A 12,287-nucleotide genomic window follows, 5' to 3' on the forward strand; every position below is an offset into this window, starting at 1 on the left:
TAAGAAAATAAGCAGCAACTAGTACAATCTCAACTCATATACAGTGAAGTAATTTTTTAAAATTTATTTTATTAGTAATTATTTCGTTTTTTAACAGTATAGCATGCTTTCATGAAATGTATAGCAAATAAACAATAACAAATAATCAGATCAGAACAATTATTCATCACAATTGCGACAAACTACAAGTTTAAACGTGACCTAAATAAATGAGTGCGGGTTTTATTCGGAGTGTGTTATTGACGTTACGCAGAGCGCAACGCGCCCCTGCGCTTCTCCCCAGGAAACCCCGAGCGCAGACCTGCCAACGCCCGGCGCAGAGAAGCTGAGAGGATACGGTGAGTGGAAACGAAGTGTTCACTTACAGCGACCTGTTTGGTGTTCCAGTGACTATTACAGGTGCGTTTGTACATATACCGACATACGAGGGCCGTCTGTAAACAGAATGCGTACGTTTGTGTCGACCGTCCGACAAAGCGGGTAAAATGACTCCCGGACACAGCAACTGTGCTAGCCTAGTTAGCTTAGCTCGCGAGCGCGCGATGATCTAACCGGCCCGTTGCTGTTTGGTCTGACTGGTTTGCTTTTAGTTGACCAGCGGTCAGTTTGGCTCCGTGTGCAGGTTTTCTCTTCCCATCTAAATGTAAGTAAAATCTTGAACATGTCTCCACAATTAGCCTGCTGACGTTTGTTACTTCTGTTGCCGTTATTAGGGGCTAGGGCTAGCGCTAGCTAGGTTAGCCAGCTAGCTGTTTGATGTATCTTAGCTAGCTAACGGGTCTGGTAGCTACTGGTCATATTGGTCGCCTCATGTGTCTGGTGTGGTCTGAAGGTTGTGCAGTTTTAGTTCATATTTTAGTTCATATTCCCACCTGCAGTTAACTGCTATCTAAATGATGTTGGCAAAGTTGGCAGCTACGCCAGGCTAGCTAAGTGAATGGCTACGGTTAGTAAAGCGGAAAGTTAGCCAGCCTGTCAGCTTTCCAGATACTTATGCTAACTAGGCAGGTAGTTCTGTAGCTAACATTATCTAATCAGCTCTTTGATCAAATGCAGACCTTTAGTGCTAGTGGTCATTTTGTCATTTTTAATCTAAACTGGGCCATTATAACCCAGGTAGGTAGTTGTCTAGATAAGATAGCCATCATTAGTCAGGCTTACTAATAGACAGTTAGCGTTAGGTGTGTAAGATAACTAGCTTTAGGTTAGCTTAGCTGCCCTATCCAAAAAGCAAAATGTCTCGATTTATGTGGCCATGGGCATCAAATACGTCGTTAAATTAAGCAGCGCCCCCACCCCCGACCCATACACTCCACCGTGGCAACTTGGGGTTACATCGTTGAATATTTATGTCCATAATTACCCAATGTTGATCATAAAGTCAAGCGCCATTATAAAGCGTGTAGACGAGCTTGGGCATTTTTTCTGTGTTTAAATTGGCCAGTACTTTCAAAGGCGTTACTACAGTGAAGTTAGCTGCCTAGCTCCTGTTTGAGGAAATATTTACAAACATCCTAGTTATGTTTGCTCCCGTGGATGTAATGATGCCTGGAACAAGTATAACAAAGTAGGTCTAATTTGGGTTACAATAGCTAAATGATTTAGGAGTGTTTCAGAAATCTTTCAAGGATCTCATTTTCCTTCTCTTTCTTGAAGCTTTGAATTATTGATTTATTAACTAATTGATCTATGGAAATGCTGATATTGATCTGCAGTCTACGTTCAGTGTAGTATTTATTTTTTCCTCACCAGATGGGTACTTTGCCAAGTGGCTGACGTTTAGGGAAAATTGTCACTGCCCCCTCCCCCCCAAAAATGCTTTTTGCAAAGTTGCCAGTATCTCTTTGGCCTGGCTTACAGGGACAGATGGATGCGGTTGTAGGACAAAAGTAGTGAATCTCTTAAGTATTTGCATTTAATGTGAATTTCTTAAGTATTTGCACTGTCAACATAACATTTCACTTTGTTTAATTGAATGCACGCTTGGTGACTGAATTCTTATATTGATATCTCTGGTTATACTAACTCTAATCCAGTCATTTTCAGTCTCAAGTTTTAAGCAGTAACTACTTGGGCAGATCAGAGAAGTTCCCTTTAATGCAATCATTGTGGACATGCGGCTCTGCATTTGAGACCCTTTTTAATGACGTGTGATTATAGTGTATTTAAAATAACTTTTAAGCTACCAGGCATCACTGATTCCCAGCCCATAGCTGTTTGATGACGGGTTTCTAAGCATTCACCTACAACTCTGAATGAGCACTCTGGCACTTAGAATTTGTATATCCTACTATAATGAGAAAATGTTGCCAGCCTGTCACCTGATGAAACCCCGCAGGAGTGTGAAGGGTCGGGTGGGTGTGCTGTGCCTAGAACAGTGGGATGAGGTCAACCCTGACTTCCGCACATTGCCGTGTGAGCTAGGAAGGAAACAGGCAGGACAGTCTCCACCCCCTCCCCATCCTGCGCCATCTGTGCAGGGCTGCCTGCTCCCCCTTGCTCGCTGCCTCTGCTCGCCTACTGCGAGTTCAGCCGAAATGACTGATCTGCCCGTCACACAACACGGCTAGCCCTAGGCGCACACGGTCCCTCCACACAGCCTCTTTCCAGCGCGGATGGAGCCGGCCACGCCATCCGTGCCTCTCTCCGCCTGCCACAGCCTCAGGTCCCGCGGGTGGAGCTGTGCTCATGTATTCCAAGGCTGGCTGTGCTATCCATGGGGGTGTGTGTGTGACTGCAGCTGAATGGATGACGTTATGCTGGACCTTAAAGCCGCAGTAACCCACAGCTAGCCACAGGGGGAAGGTCCAGGCCAGCTGAGCTGGGGCTCTGCTTTTAACGTACAGCTGTAGGGAAAGTCACTCCTCCTGCAAGTATGAGAAGTACAAAGAATTTGTGGCTTTTTGTTTTTCATCTATTTCTCGGGTGATCAGGTTACTTTTGGTTTATGTATGTCTTATTTTTGTTTGTTTATTGTCTAAACTGTGAATTGTTTGGCTTGTCACCTTACTGATTGACTCGGCTACTGAACAAATTTGTACCTCTCACAAACATTCCTGCATCTTTGATATCATTTTTACAAATCCTGCGTTTTTATAGAGGTCGTCTTGCACGGCAAATTGATTACTACATGCCTAGGGAACTGTTGTGATGAAGACTTAAACTGTAAATGAAGCTTCATGTTATGGTTTTGTGCAGACCTGCCTGGTTGGCAGGCTGGGGGAAAATGTCAAACAAATAAATGGAGTGCCAGTTGAAATGTTACTTGGTTAATGACTGAGCATACACCGCTAACACATGACTCATCCGATCCCTGTTCACAGGAATGAGGTCTTCTCCTTTTAGTGGTTAAATGTTGACAACTATAAGGTATAGCTACTGAATTAGATTATGATTAGCTACTGTAATCAGATGTAAAGCTGAAAGGAGTGTTCTTCTGTTGTTAACACAATGTGCACTTTGCACATTTTCTGTTCAAACAAGTATTGGTGAAGAGGTACCAGTCTTGCACAGCCTCCCTACATAAGTGGACAGTTTTCAGTCTGCTGAACACTTGTGATGTACAAGCTAGGGGAAGTACCTTGCACTTAAACACAACTTGGGAAGATAGGCTGCCATCATGAGGTGTAGCGTGTCCGTGTCTTCAGTGAAATCGGGCAGGCGGTGCCTTTCTGGGCAGCAGTTCATGAATGGAAGTGAGGGGCTACAGCCAATGGATGAGGGTGACAACACCTCAAAACAAAGACTGGGTGTCATGGAGATCATGAAGGTCCATGCGGAAGCTTCTGGAAAGCAAGGAGTCCTCCTGCACTCTGAGCCTTTGTAATGATTACAAGTGCTTTCTTCAGGAGAAGCCAGTACACTGGTGCTGCCTTTGATGGCAGTGACCGCTCCAGAAAGAGATCAACTCACTAACACACAGGCTTGGTTTTGTGAAAGAAGGTCCACGTTTTGATACTGGCAGTTATAATAATTTAATGATTTTGTACGTTCTGACTCATGTGAATGACCATGTAATCCATTCAGCATCTAGGAATATTTCTCTGATGTTTGTTTTCAGAGAAAACCTTTGAAAGATCTGAGATGAGAGCCCTAGCTCTGGCCCGCCTTCCGAATGCCCTTGGTTGGCTGTGATCTTGCTGTGTTCCAACTGCATGTTTCTTTCATCAGCAGGGCGTTACTGAAGCACAAACAAAAAATTCAGAAGGAGGAAAACCATGGAAGCAGAGTGTGTCAGAGGGAGAATTGGTGGACAATGCTAGTGAAAGGACAGATCATTTCTTTAAAAACATTTGATTTTGAATTTTTTTCACATCTGTTTTTAAACATATACTTAATGTGTTGCTTGTAACTTTGTTTCATAATTTTGGGAGGAAATGAACTGCAAATAGGCAGTGTTCATGTTGTGTTAATTTATAGATCTGATATAGTGGGCAACCGATTATCTGGCTAGTTAAATGCCCTTTTGAGAATTGGTGTCAGCTGAGGTTTTTTTGATTACCTGTGGGCATTAGTTGATCATTTTTTAAAAATGAAAATTTGTACTGCAGACAGAATGCAAATCTACTTAAGCAAAAACCATAAGTGTTAAATGCGGTTAAAATTCAAGTTCAGCAATTGTCATTGTTGGTGTTAAATTGTGGTATTTGCACAAGAAAGAGAGAGAGAGAGAGAGAGAGACCATTGGCCACCCTGTGCTCTGCATCAGTCATTTAAAAACTCCTATCAGTCAAACACTAATCTGATGTTTACAGCATTGTAGTACAATTAGTGACCCGTTGATTTGATGCTAATGACACAAATGCTTTAGTGAAGTGTCTGTGTTTTTGTTCTAATAGCAAAGCGACTGTTGTGATTGTGACATTAGCTTGCAGATCCTTAGAGTGTACTGTAGATTGTTACTGAAGTCTTTGACCACAGTAATGATCCACATTTACATTTTAGGCATTTAGTTGATGCTTTTATCCAAAGCAACTTATGATTGATTGAGTACAACTTGGAGTTGAAGGTTAAGGGCCTTGCTCAGGGGTCCAACAGTGGCAACTTGGTAGTGGAGAGGCTTGAACCAGCAACCTTCAGCAACCACTGAGCTATCCTCCATTCCAACACAGACTGTAAGGAAGGGGTGTGTGTGTGTGTGTGCGCGTGTGCGGGGTTGTTTTGTTTCTGTGGTAAAGAGACAACATGGTATGAGCTGCTCAGATCTGTTCATCCTCCCTGTCTCGTTGACTGAGGCACTTTAGCCATTGTCAGTATAAAGCAAGAGCTGTTGTGTGGAGAAGGATACCTTTGCCTTGGTAAATGGTGTACGAGTCCTTGCTGGAGGCAGTCGGACTGACCTGGATATGCTTGCCTTCGTCTCTAGATGGGAGGGAGGAGAAGAGATGAGGAACTGTATCACGGAGTGGGAACCTTTTTATTCAAGACACATGTATTAAAAATACAGAGCTTAAAATTATCACTGAATCTGGGTAGTTTCTGTCATTGGCTAGTAATAAAGTCTCCAATTGTTGGACAAAATTGATGTGGGGTACACCATTTTTGGTTGCAACTTGAGTAATTTTACAGATCACACACACATTTCTTGGGGAAATGTCTTTCCCTTGAACAAATCATTTGAGTGAATGCTTACGTAACCTGATTGATTCGTGCCCATCTTATTTCACTAAACGAGTGGTAATTAATATTCAGCATTGGCTCCACCTACTAGAAGGCATCTGTTCCAGAGCTGAAGGTTTTTGTTTTGTGTTTCCACAGATCTTGAATGAGAAGAGTGGATTCTGAAAAGGCACAGCTATGCAGACGATCAAGTGCGTTGTGGTTGGCGATGGTGCTGTTGGTAAAACCTGCCTATTAATCTCCTACACAACTAACAAATTCCCCTCTGAATATGTACCAACGGTGAGTAGCACTTCTCTCCTTCACACCTTTCACACTCATCTAAATTTAACTTTGTGTAGTGCTGTAGGTTACACTATTGAGAAACAGCTGTTTCTTCTTGATTAAAATGAGGCTTAACATCTCAAAAGGAAACTTATGTTATTAAGCTTGGCTTCAAAATGTTTGCTCTCTCTGCCTTGGCCTGTTAATACACACACTACGCTATAAGGAGAACATATAAAAATGGAGTTGAATGTGGAGAACTGTGAATGTTGTCACAAAACAAGGCCTGTGCATATCTGTTGCATATCTCATGACCCATCTTGTCTGTGTGCAGGTGTTCGATAACTATGCAGTCACAGTTATGATTGGTGGGGAGCCCTACACCCTGGGACTGTTCGACACTGCAGGTAGGGTTCACAACCCTAAGTGGCTCGTTTGTGTTGCTGTGTGGTGGTGTGATGTTTGCTTAGGGAGCCTTCTCACCTCAGCTGGCATGCGCTCAGTGGTTGGAGGTGCAGGAGGAGCTCCAGTATCGATGACGAGGGCGGTGTTCGTCATGGTCATTGTTGCAGGGCTGGGTTTACTGGTCCTCTCTGCATTCCACACCTTCCTGTGGAGGGAGGTGGATATCTGAAGGTCTTTTTGTTGTTATGAGGGATGTTGACTGAGTATGTCACATCCTGTGCACCCCCCCCCCCCCCCCCCAATATGTCCCCTCTGGACCTGCCGCTGTATGACTGGCTCACTTCCTCCATTGCTGTATGATGTCAGCATATGTTGTACACTTTATTCAGTGTTTGTGTTCTTGGTTTTTATTTGCTTTGAGGTGTTTTTGTTTTTCTGCTCATCATATGCTGTGGTAGTTTTGTGAGGAGCACACCTGCTTGGTGTGGCAGAAGCCACTGTTCCCACTACCTTGGGTTGTCACTCAGCTGATCTGTGGAGTTCTATCCAAAGGGCAGAACAGGGTTTTGCTGACTGCAGCAGTTTTGCTGCCTCTGTAGACAATTGCTGACATACCTCCCCTTCCTCAAAATATGTCAGTTCTCTTACACACCACAAAAGAGGCGGCAGGATGTAATTACACACAATTACACACAAACTGGTAACAAAGGCATGACTTCCGCTTGAAAACATTGAATTTATGGAATTTAGTTCAATCTTAGCTGTGTCTGCTCTTTTTTGTTTTATGTGCATCTAAAATGGTGTGTTTTTGCCATCTCCCACCAGGTCAGGAAGATTATGATAGATTACGACCTCTGAGCTACCCCCAAACAGACGTGTTCTTAGTCTGTTTCTCTGTCGTATCTCCCTCTTCATTTGAAAACGTCAAAGAAAAGGTTGGTTTGGCCTTTCTCATTATATGAGCTGTTCCATACGTGTCTGAGGTGGAACATGTCCCCTGTAGTGGACGTCTGACGGTCTCTCTTGCATGTTACCCCTCCTGCATCTCACCCTCTCCTTCTGTGCCTTGTTCTCAGTGGGTACCTGAGATTACCCACCACTGTCCAAAGACCCCCTTCCTGCTGGTGGGCACGCAGATCGACCTGAGAGACGACCCGTCCACCATCGAGAAGCTCGCCAAGAACAAACAGAAACCCATCACCCCGGAGACGGCTGAGAAACTGGCCCGTGACCTGAAGGCAGTGAAATACGTTGAGTGCTCCGCCCTCACTCAGGTGGGTGACGCCTTCTTGTCTCACCATGCCAGGAATACTTCCTTGTTAAGGCTTGGTCATTCAAACTTGCAGTGTAACACAGATAATGACGAAGACACACGCAGGCTGAGACCGTGTCAGACCACTTGGTTAAGGTTCCTTGAGTCTTTTACGTGTGTGCGCACACACACGGCCGTTTCTTACTCGAGCTGAAGAACACAGAGGAAGCACCACATTTTTTTTGGTAATTCGACAGGAAACGAAAGCGTAAGTGTATTGAGGGCTGCATGTTATTACTAAACGTATTAAACAGTAATAAATATAGTATTATTAAAATATTTCCCTATAACAGTAAACTGTGGGGAAAACACTCACTCCTTGCTGTCTTAAATCACAGCATTCAGAGTGTTTTTGTTTGCCTAGACTGGCACTCCAAATGAGCTGTTATGAATCACAGGAGCTTTTATGCATAGATTCATGGTCTTGTTTGGTTCAGTCGTATGCTCTGTGTTGGTCTCTGTGGTCGCTGAGCCTGATGAGTCATAGCAGCGTAATAAAATGCCTGAAACAGGATAATTATAATATCATGACATTGCAAATGTTGTTAGATTTTAATTGGCCCTACAGTGGACATTGTTTAGGGTTGTGTGTGTGTGTGTGTGTGTGTGTGTGTGTGCACGCGAGCGCGCGAAGCCAGTGCCACTTAATAAAGTGGAAGCGCTTCATACAGAGGCTCAGAGACACATTGGGCTCATCCCTGTTACGCTGTGGCTGTCCTGGAGCTGGAAACGCCTGCTTTTCTAAACCTTGTGCTTTTTACCAGTATTTGCGTCAGTCTGGGTTTGCAGCTTTGCCATTTGTTAATGGGCAGAAAGGCCTGTCCTTGTCCCGGGTCATCAGATAGCCCGTAACCTTTTGAAATGGGCTTTGAGGCCCTGTTCAGCCGGTTTTCTTTTATAACACAAGGTGGCAACTTTAAAATGGATAAAGAAATTAATTTAGAATGATTCCTGATCTTGAACTATAGATGCATGACCAAAGTGTACCATGTGACTCATCATAGTTGCTCTACCAAACTCTGGCAGGTGTCCTGATTTGAAACCATGTTTTTGTGACGTTCCTGTATGTGGAGTTCGATTAAATGAAGGCTGTAGTGTGAAGTGTTGATCGTGAAAGCATGTTCTTGTGATTTTAGCACCGTGGCCACTGGTGCAGGCGACTTGTGCACAAACGTCTTTGTCACTTAGATTCCCCATTTGCGCGGTTCTACCAGTTTCCTTCCTCTTTACTGAGGAAGACTCTAGCTTCAGCTGTGAAGATGGCTGCCTGCTCAGTGGTCCTCTGAGGCTGTCATGGTTCCTCTACCTGCTCTGTTCTGCATTCTGTTCTGTTCTCCATCTACTCTCCCCCCCCCCTTCCTTTTCTGTGCTGAGGTCTGTTTGCTGTAACTGCTAACCCTGCTACCTCTTCTCTTCCCTTCCTCTATGTCTTTGTAGCGAGGGCTGAAGAATGTATTTGATGAAGCTATCCTAGCCGCCCTTGAGCCCCCTGAAACTCAGCGAAAGCGGAAGTGCTGTATATTCTAAAGGCGTGCTGGCTCTTTCTAACGCCCCACTCCTCCACACGCTCACTGCTGCCTGCAGTTTACCTCTTCATTCCAAAAAAAAAAAAAAAAAACACCATGAAACACCTTTCCTGACAGCTAACAAATAAAGCTGATGTGTTCTGTTTTCTTGCTTTATAATACTGGAGTATTTTCTCTGTACCATAATTTTTATTTTATTTATTTTTTGATTTGTATTCAGTTTTTCCCCTGTGTCATTTTGCATTGCATTTTGGATTGGACAGAAATGTTTATCATCTCCAGTTTTAGAGTTGTTATTGTTGTTATTATTATGATTGTTGTTGTTTTCATATTGTTGCTGTTTTTGAACTCTCTTGGTAGTAATCTGAGGAGTAGTCATAATCACGCAGGTTTGTTTCCCCTTTCCCATGTCACACCTCCTGTTATTGTTGGGGTAGGCATTAGTGAGATCGTTACATACTTCTCTGGTAGGTCCACTGTTTGAGAGGGGCCACGGTCAGAGAGGTACTGTGAGCAAGCAGCTCAACTGCATTGCAATTTAAAAACGTCTTCTATCTTCATTCTTTACTTCAATGTATTATTTTGTACTAAAACCATTGTATCATAGAAACTGAAATCTCAGCATAATATAAGGCTGCAATTTGCAATTGGGTGCCATTAATACCTATCTTGGTGAATTACTATAATCTTGTGAAATGATTTGTGTCATTTAATAAAGGACAATTAAAATTGCCCGTGCGTGTGTGTCCTTAATTATGATTTGAGAATTTCACTAATCGGTTGTGGTGCCACAAACTAAACATTTACATACTGTATGAAATGGTGTGTACCATGGGGAATACTGGTTGAATTCATGCTTCGTTTTTGAAGATCCAGTCAGGTTTTTGCCTGAGCTAGGCGTGTCTGTGATGTCAGTAGATCAGCGTACACGTGTGTGTGCCTGTTTCAGATGAGGTTCTGGTTGACAGATGTCCTCCAGGTCATTCTGTGGGGGGAGATTCCCCTGCCAGTGCTCGCTCTTGGCTGGCCTGCTGATCCAGGTTCTGTTGAAACCTCCCTGTGTGCTGCGACAACTTGACAGAGGCCATGTTCGTACAAGCATGTGTACGTGTGTGCTTCCATGGCTCGCAGGACATCACTCTGCTCTGGTGTGTGTGCGCACACACGCGCGATTGCTTTAGTCCAGGGCCTTCCATTTAATTTCCCGCCCCCCTCGCGTCTCCAGTCCCTGTGTGTCTCTGAGCCTGTGTTTTGCTTCTCCACTTTGTTTACCACTGTTTTTTTGGGGTGGGGGGGTTGTTTTTCTCTAAATGGCCTATTGGCTTGTCCCAGTGTCATTCATCTGATCCAAAAGATACGATGACGGTTCTGTTCAGCCTGATGCAAAGCAGAGGATTGCTGGGTTTGAGGTCAGCTGCTGTACGCAGCACTGTGTCCTACAGCACCTCCCTGGTCTTGATCATACTTCTTTTTATCTGCTCACTTTTTTGTCATTTTAATTTCATGTGTTGCGTGATCAGTTCATATGAAACCCCACATGCATGTACTGCTCCATATTTGTCCCCTTCACTTCACTCGCTTTCAGTTGCAGTGTTGTTGCACACACCCCTCCTTATTTTGTCTACGTGTTGACCCACATTGAGTCTCCATGTCTTCCCTGCTTTGTGTCCACAGAAAGGCCTAAAGAATGTATTTGACGAGGCGATATTGGCAGCCCTGGAACCCCCAGAGCCCAAGAAGAAGCGTAAATGTGTGCTGCTCTGAGCAGTTCTCCACCCTCTCCTTGCTCTGCTAAAGCTGCCCAACAGCTTTGTACTCTAAAAGCAATGTAGAAAAGAAGTGAGTTCTGTTTTTTTTTGGTTGGTTGTTTTTTTGGTTGGTTGTTTTTTTCTTCCTCCTTCTTGCAATAAATAAAGGCTACCCTACCTACATACTCTCAAACACGTTCACACAGATCAGTGTCGCACAACAGGGGTTTGTTCGGCTGAAGTTCCCGTCAATGTAAGAACCTGTAGGGCCTTTTCCATGTTTGATATGAGATGCGTTTGTTTCTATAGTTCATGGGGAACTGTGGCAGTGCTGCCTTGACTTGGTTTGTCATTTAACTGAGACTTAACAACTAATTTCTCTTTTAAATGTGTTTCTGGGTTTTTGTTTTTATTTTTTGAGTAGTTACTGGCCTGAAGGACAAAAGCCCCCCCCCCCCCCCCCCCCAAGGCTTTAAAAAGATGAGCTCCAATTTTGCTTTTGCCAACACCCCATGTGATGGACGGTTGAGACGGTAACCATGTAAATAAGAGTGCTCTAAATGAGTGATCTCGACCTGTCACAAGAATCAGTCTTTTCAAGGCAGGGAAATGTCTAACAGTGTTAGAAGAACGAGTGGCGTGTCCTAATGTGTTGCCAGGGATGACAGAAGCATTGCTTAGAAACTTGGTGTAATGCATGTAGGTAAGCCTCTGGGTTCCTTTAAGTTAACTTTAATTATTAAAAAATGTAAGCTGTTGTAGGCTCCACTTGTTTTTACCAAAACAATCTTCTTTTTCATTGTGACCTTTTGTTGTTGTGGTTGTTTTTTCTCTCTCTCTCTCCCCCTCTCCCCCCTTCCTTTTTTTTCTTTTTTTTGTGTGTGTGTGTGTGTGTGTGTGCGCGCTAAATTGTTTTGTTCCACTTTGTTTAGGGGCTGGATCCTGACCATACACTGCTCCATCTGTGAGGCACCTCTCCTCTCATCAGAAAGTAAATAAATAAGCAGGCAAATTAAGCCTCTGTTACCCATTAACCAAATTATCCAGTTTACTGTTGGTGTTGCACAGGTGGATCATGGTTGGTCTTTTCAGTCATTTACTTTTGTTTTTGGTGTAAAACCAAATACTACGTATGAAGTCTGTCCTTTGTACTGTACAAGCAATCTTTAAATATTAAACTTATATCTTAATTGCCTTTACATTGTTTTGCTGCTCTGTGTATGAAGGATCATGAGCCTGTGTGTATTCTGGGCCCAAATATTGTTTACAGCCAGGCCTGAGTTTCTACTGGAATGGTCTCCCTGCACCCCTGCTTTAACAGTTATTGACAGACTAGGTAAGAGCAGGGAATGCAGTTTAATTTTCTTCAACTCAGTGAGTGTAAGTTGAATGTGAAGAAGGTTGAGATTCCTG

At 43.6% G+C, this 12,287-nt stretch overlaps 1 protein-coding gene across 3 annotated transcripts; it reads left to right on the forward strand.

The window, feature by feature from the left end:
- Positions 1–236: 236 nt before the first annotated feature.
- On the forward strand, positions 237–12,073 carry cdc42 (cell division cycle 42). Of its 3 annotated transcripts, none has more exons than XM_027024955.2 (6): positions 237–338; positions 5,758–5,901; positions 6,218–6,290; positions 7,114–7,223; positions 7,365–7,562; positions 10,801–12,073. In XM_027024955.2, the coding sequence occupies exons 2-6, from the start codon at positions 5,797–5,799 to the stop codon at positions 10,888–10,890; spliced, it is 576 nt and encodes a 191-aa protein (XP_026880756.2). In that variant the 5' UTR covers positions 237–338; positions 5,758–5,796; the 3' UTR covers positions 10,891–12,073. The 3 variants fall into 3 exon arrangements, with proteins under 3 accessions (XP_026880756.2, XP_026880757.1, XP_026880755.2); XM_027024956.2 differs by lacking the exon at positions 10,801–12,073 and adding an exon at positions 9,038–9,858 and having other exon boundaries at positions 290–399; XM_027024954.2 differs by having other exon boundaries at positions 291–399.
- The last annotated feature ends 214 nt before the right edge of the window (positions 12,074–12,287 follow it).

This window comes from Electrophorus electricus, chromosome 20 (genome assembly GCF_013358815.1).
Source record: "Electrophorus electricus isolate fEleEle1 chromosome 20, fEleEle1.pri, whole genome shotgun sequence".
In the NCBI taxonomy this organism is placed as follows: Eukaryota; Metazoa; Chordata; class Actinopteri; order Gymnotiformes; family Gymnotidae; genus Electrophorus; species Electrophorus electricus.

What these genes read in the sequence shown, in the direction of transcription:
- cdc42 (XM_027024955.2), top strand. Translation starts at nt 5,797, where the DNA reads ATGCAGACGATCAAGTGCGTTGTGGTTGGCGATGGTGCTGTTGGTAAA. An exon ending in CCTCTGAATATGTACCAACG is followed by an intron (nt 5,902 to 6,217) that starts GTGAGTAGCACT and finishes GTCTGTGTGCAG; the next exon opens with GTGTTCGATAACTATGCAGT. An exon ending in AGTGCTCCGCCCTCACTCAG is followed by an intron (nt 7,563 to 10,800) that starts GTGGGTGACGCC and finishes TTGTGTCCACAG; the next exon opens with AAAGGCCTAAAGAATGTATT.